The 6,906-nt window shown below is 31.1% G+C and overlaps 1 protein-coding gene across 1 annotated transcript; it reads right to left on the reverse strand.

Annotated features, from left to right (window-relative positions):
- Positions 1 to 1,984: 1,984 nt before the first annotated feature.
- On the reverse strand, positions 1,985 to 4,386 carry LOC145640971 (uncharacterized). Its single transcript, XM_081692191.1, has 4 exons — positions 3,886 to 4,386; positions 2,658 to 2,934; positions 2,407 to 2,513; positions 1,985 to 2,247 (listed from the first exon to the last, which is right to left on the reverse strand). Exons 2-3 carry the CDS (start codon positions 2,925 to 2,927, stop codon positions 2,430 to 2,432), a joined length of 354 nt encoding a protein of 117 aa, XP_081548317.1. The 5' UTR covers positions 2,928 to 2,934; positions 3,886 to 4,386; the 3' UTR covers positions 1,985 to 2,247; positions 2,407 to 2,429.
- Between the last annotated feature and the right edge of the window lie 2,520 nt (positions 4,387 to 6,906).

Genomic DNA, 6,906 nt, shown 5'->3' on the forward strand with positions numbered 1-6,906 from the left:
TCCTAGCCACGCAAAAGGCTAAGAAAGCGCGCCCAGTAGGAGCATGCCACGTGGCAGCACACATGGAAAAACGCCATGTGGCAGCATGTGTGGCAGCGTACGTTGCAGCCACGTTGGCAGCCGCCACGTTGGCAGCCACCAAGTGGCAGCGTGCCACGTGGCAGCGCATGTGGCAAGGGCCGTGGACCCAGATGATGGGTCATGGACACGAGCCAAAAGAAAGTGGCCCAATCAAACCCAACTTGGGGCTCAAGGTTGGGTGACATGGTTAATCCACAATGCATGTGAAATGCCTTAGGGACCAAGTGAGAAAGTGGTCCTCGCCTAACCATGTGACACTTGTTACTTGTTACTTGGTTTATTTAACTAAGGGTTGAATTCATTAATCTTTCCATGTGGGATCTTTTTGTGAAAAAGTCCTACATTGAAAGATGAGTGGAATTCACAAGCTATCCTTCCTTATAAATAGCCAAAGCATGGCTTGAGAATTCTTTGCTTGAGTAGGAGTTCAATAGGACATTGCCTTTGCAAAAACCCTTAAACTCATATAATACTCGGGTTTTTGTCAGGCCTCTCTAACCTCGAGGCAACGGGCCTAAAAGTTGGTAGTCATTCTTGCGGGTGGATTTCTGTTGGAGGCTCTCGTGTTATCGAGGCTACGCTTTCAAGTAAGAGCCCGTTCGGTCGGGCGTAGCACGCTCCAAAAGGTAATCGTTTTATCTTAATCTTGTGTTTAATTTAATTATGTTTATAGTTTTATTTATTGCGAGTGCGGTCTTGTTTTCGGGTTTGTTTTCGCAGTGAGTCGGACTTACTAAACCCCAACAAGATGATGTTGAGGCAGCCTTTTAGAAATTGAAAGAGCATTTACACTCCTTGCCGAGGCTTGTTAACCCTCTGCCAAAGGAGACGCTCTACATGTACCTAGTCGTCTCAGATCATGCCCTTAGTGCTGTTTTCCTTGCTAAGAGAGACATCAATCAACTCCCGGTCTATTTCATTAGCCATGTGCTCAGAAATGCTGAACTCTGGTACCCCACGGTTGAAAATTTTGGCCTTGATCTTTACATGGCTGTAAAGATTTTGAAACCATACTTCTTGGCACATCTAGTGGATATCTACAAAGATAAACCTCTTAAGCGGCCAATGACAACCCTGGACTCATCCGGCAGAATGCTCAAATGGGATATTGAAATGCAAAGTCTTGAAATCACATATGAACCAAGAAAGGCGGTGAAGGATTAGGCGTTTGCCGACTTCATTATCGAAATGACAAGGCCGATTGCTATGGACAACCTTGATCAGATTTGGAAGGTGCATGTAGACGGGAGCTCTACTATTAGTACAAAAAATTAACTTATTGAAGCAAGTAAAAAATGCCTCTAATAATAATGATATTGTCTCTAATACCTTTTAGAGATAATTAATGAAGTGCCTCTAAAAATTCCATCGCTAATTAATGGTTGCCCCTAAAGCCTCTTTTAGAGGCAATACAATGCATTGCTTCTAAAAACCCATATATTTAGAGGCAATTGTATAATCTTGCCCCTAAATATAGTTAGAGGAAACCGTATAATCTTGCCCCTAAATATATTTAGAGGCATTTTGTAAATTTGCTTCTAAATACCATATATATTTAGGGGCAGCCATATTATTTTGCCTCAAAATATAATTAGAGGCATTATGCCTATTTGCTTCTATATATCATATACATTTAGAGGCCATCATGTAATTTTGTCTCAAAATATAATTAGATGCAATCTTGTATATTAATGCTATTGATATTTAGATGCAAATCAGAAATTTGACATGAAAGGTTCTTAGAGGCAGAATGCAGGATATATGCCTCTCATGTATTGATTCTAAATGTACAGAAATATATATTACAACAATATTACATTTTATGATATAATTTTTGTACAGTAATAGAAAAAATCATTTTAAAGAATTAACCATGTAAGTATAGCATTATAAGGCAAGTTGATTTCATTGAATCAAACAACAATGATATTATTAATAATTTAGTAGTCATTACATAATGATCCTAAAAAATTTAATGGAGTTACTAAACTACTTAACTTCAAAACATGCATATGAATACAAAAATTAAAAAAATTAAAAAAAAAAAGGATAATGTATTTATGTGAATAAGAGGGAGTTTTCATCTAAAACTATAAGCTTGAAAGCAACATTATTTTCTTCAATTTCTTCTAATTTGATCTCTAGCCATCTTCATTATATAATTTCCTGTCATTAAAAAGCATGAAATTAATATTTGTCCTAATGACGAAAAATTAAATTAAAATAAGTATAATTCACTAATCCATAAAATAAAAAAACTGTAAATTATAATAAAAATTATAAAATCCAAAGAAAGATTAAAAAATTTATTTCACTAAAACTTACAATGGATTAGAAAAGTAGTATTGTTACTCTTTATCTACTTGCATTTCATCATCCTCTTCATCATCATTCTCATCATCATCCTCATCGCCATTGACGTTATCATTAACCTATAATTTCATAATTAGTATTCAATGACCAATAAAATATATTTGGAATACATAATGGTAAATAATAACATGCCAACATCTCTGAATGTATTAAAAGTTGAATAACAAACTAACCATATAAATAAAAAAAAAAAAAGGCAATACCTTCTTGTTTGAAGATACATTGTGAGTTTCTTTCTCATACTCAACTTCCTCATTCTCATCGGGTAGATAATCACCATCTTTCTCAAGAGATTCATTATACTTTTGTTTACTTTTCTTAACTTTTGAGCTATCTACTAAGCTTGTTAAAGAAGTCGCAATGCGCTTTATGCCCAACGTTTTCATCCTCGACTTGTTAGCTTCAATTATCTTGAGTCTTTGTAGTTCATACTCATTTTCTTTTGAAAGAGTCTTTCCTCCTGATTTTGACATTTTGGAGCTAGAGAACAAAAAAAAAAAATTAGAAATCAAAGTTTTGATAAACGAACTACGATAGATATGTGCTTTAATCAAATCATTACAATAGATTAAAACTTAGTAGAATTCTGATTTAAAAAAAAAAAAATATTAATTACTGGATTAATTTGTCAATTTGACACATAAAGAAACTTATAATGTCATAAAATTGTCTATGTATGTATTTAACCCATACATATAAAATTAGTTTACACTCGGCTATTTAACCAAACAAAACAAAATTTCATCCCTTAATCAAAGTTTACAGTCAAACAGAGGAACCGGCATTGAACATACGCTTTCCACCCAAATCACGCATCACCCTAACTAGCTATTCAACACTCACCCTTTTCTTTCTTCCCTCCTCCCATAGTAAAATTTACACCTTTCTACCAGTCCTTTATTTATATTTCCATGACAAATATTTCTTTGAATAATTATTAGTGTTTTGATTATAGCGAAAATTAAAAATAGGGTAGTATGAGAAAGTTACTTTAAAGATATATGTCCTATATTATTTATTCTTCTATACCTCACATTTTTCTCACACAAGACATTGTTATATGTTGTTTATTCTTATATATCTTTTTTTTTCCTCACAAAAATCATTAATCTACACATGCATATTTGCAAAAAAATCAACCAATAAACACATTTTAATTCAACTTATGTAAGTTAATCAAAACATCCCCTATAGTATAATAGTAGACCGTAAACATCAAACTTGATACAATTTTTCATTCAATTACAATTCACATGCAAAATAGTTCAATTTAAAAACTATGAATAATAACCCTAAATTCGTGTTCAATCGATAAATTTAGAATATATATATATATATATATATATATATATATATATATATATATATATATATATATTAAAAACAGCCAGCAAATATTACTTCAATTAATGAATTAAAGATACTAATTACCTTGCACGGTGATAAGTACTCCAACAAATAAATCAAATTCGGTTGCTTCCAATCAATAATTTTCTTGGTTTGGTTCCTCTCCGAGTTCGAGCAGTTTGATTTTATAAGATTTAACTTTTGTGATTGCTTAGGGTAAAATTAAAGGAGAAAAATTTTAAAAAGAAAGATAGACAAGGGAGGGAATAAAAGATGAAAAAATAAAAATTCCCTCTCAATTTTTGGGCTTGTTCTGTTTCGAAAATAAATTTCACTATTTTGAATCCTAATTCCGCCAAGATAATCAAGAATTTTATTTTTTTTTCCATTTTAATTCCTGAATTTTTGAAATTGAACAAACGATAAGAAGATTTGGTGGGTTGTTTGGTTCTTTTGGCGAAATATACGAAGGCTTATTTTTGGGGAAATAATGGCGGAAGAAAAGATAAGGGGTTGGGGTTTATTTTTCTTTGTTTGCTTGCCTCCGTTTTTTGTAGGGGTGGGAAATGATTGAGATCTACTAAGTAATTGAGTATAATATACAACATACGTTCATGCTAAAAATAACAAAATTGTTTGACTTTTATTATACTATTTATACTAGTATATCAATTTGACTAAAGCTTTTTATGAATACATATGATGTTAATGTAAAATACCTTATGTACCGTATAAAAAAATTGAAGTAGTGATGGCTTTGGGTGTAGATAACGAATTCAAGATAGTGTAAGATATTTTAAAGTTTTTTGTATTATTTTATAAGGGAAGTGGGGTTGGTTAAAAACTATAAAAAAACAAAAAAACAAAAAAAAAACCTCGAAAACCAAACTGATATACACGTGGAGGGGAGAGAATATAAAAAATATATATTAACATATGATATGTGGAGACTACTAGTGAGGAAGAAAGTTGTAAAATATTGTTAAAAGTTTATAAAAATGAAAAGGAGCAAGTAATAAGGTACGATGGTAAAAGGAAAATTGAGAAAGTAATTTAAAAATATGAAGAAAGTATCAACTTATTACAATTTGTTACAAATCAAGATAATATATTAAAATCAACAACAAAGGATAACAAAAAGTATCACTGTATGCATAATAATACACAAAAATTACTATTATAAGGGTCTGTTCCCTGTAGCTTATTTTTATCAGTTCAGTTCAGTTCCTAATTTTCTTATCTCATAAAATTTTCAGTTCAGTTCACTTCTTAATTTCCTTCTCACATAAAATATTCAGTTCAGTTCATTTCAATTTAGTTCAGCTGAACTCAGTAAATCAGAATAGGCAATAAGACAACATATACTTTAATGGCACATTATACATGCATAGTAATATACAAAAATGTAATACTGTAAAAAAAACATCAAATGAAAAAAAAAATTAATTTTCCAATTATTACCACCGCAAGTTAATACCACTTTGTAAATTACAACCGCAAATTAAAAAAGTTTTGAATTACTACCGCAAAAAATTTTAAGATGTTGTGATTACTACCAAACCCCCATTAAACCCAACTATGACGTCAATATATCCCTTTAACCCGTGTTTCACCATGGTTAAGGGCTTTAACCAGCCCCCCAAAAAAAAAGAAAATGGATTAGGGATATAATGACGTCATGGTTAAGGGCTTTAACCATGGGTTAAAGTGATATAATGATGTCATAGTTGGGTTTAATAGGGGTTTGGTAGAAATCGCAACATCTTAAAAATTTTTGCGGTAGTAATTCACAACTTTTTTAATTTGCGGTAGTGATTTACAAAGTAGTATTAACTTGTGGTGGTAATTGGCAAATTTTCCAAAAAAAAAAAAAAACCCCATAATGCCCTCATATATGCATGCTTAACATATAGGTGTTATACGCTTATATGCACTATGTTGCTATGTAAAATACTTTGGGATTAGTCTTATGTATATTATCATAATATAAGCTTTTTATATGTATTATTAAATGTACTAATACTTCTTAATGCTTGTTCTCTTTAGCTTAATTTCAGTTCAGTTCAGTTCAGGCCAGTTTTGCATCATATGGGTTACTTTGTTTGTTATATTACAAGGGGTTACCTAGTCAATGTAAGGGGTTATTCGATCAATATTACAGGGGGTTACTTAGTCAATGTTATAGGAGTCACCTAGTCAGTGTTATAACGGCTACTTTTTCCTTTTATAAGCGACCACACAGTATGGCTAGCCGCACACAAGATGCGATGACTTTTATCTCAACCAATTGTATTTAACTATGTTAAATGTTTTTAAAATTATTCTAAATTAGGTGACTGTTAAATTGTAACAACTACAATAAAAAAAATTTAAAAAAATACCAATAAAAAAAAGATAAAGTAAATATTTTTTGTTGTACTGGACGTATTCTTGAATTGAAAATGATAAAAATAACGCTTAGGGTAATGTATAAAAAGCAAAAACGGGAAATATTGAGGAAAATTTAACATTAATTACAATGATCTGCGCGTGATTTTGTCATGAATTCCCAACCTAATTTCATTTTAGAAAGGATATTTAATGCTTATATATAGTCCTAAGGACTACATATAACATTACCCATCTTGAATCTAGATACTCCCTCCGTGTTTTATTAAGTGTTATACTTCTCAAATCCGGCCGTGTTTTAATAAGTGTTACACTTTCTTTTTTTGGCAAAAAGCTACATTAAAATATGATATCTCTCTCCTCTCATAATTCTCACCCAAACCCACTACTACTTTTTTTTTATATATATTTTTCCTCTCACATTCATTACTTTTAAATAAACTATTAACCCCACTATCTTTCTTTTACAATTTTTTAATACTCCAACTACCCAACTTACCTCTTATTTTATTTAAGTCAATTAAATTGCCTAAAACTATGTGCCGGTCAAACTGTAATATTTGAAAAAACACAGAGGTAGTAATTAAAATGGCAATAAAAAAAAGAAATAAACAAAAATATTTACTTTATGTTTAAAAAAAAAAAAAAAAAAAAAAAAAAAAAAAAAAAAGAGAAAGAAACAATAACATCCCTCCTACTGCCTTATCACACGCCTTA

The sequence above is a fragment of the Chenopodium album genome, chromosome 7 (genome assembly GCF_948465745.1).
Source record: "Chenopodium album chromosome 7, dcCheAlbu1.1, whole genome shotgun sequence".
NCBI classification, from domain to species: Eukaryota; Viridiplantae; Streptophyta; class Magnoliopsida; order Caryophyllales; family Amaranthaceae; genus Chenopodium; species Chenopodium album.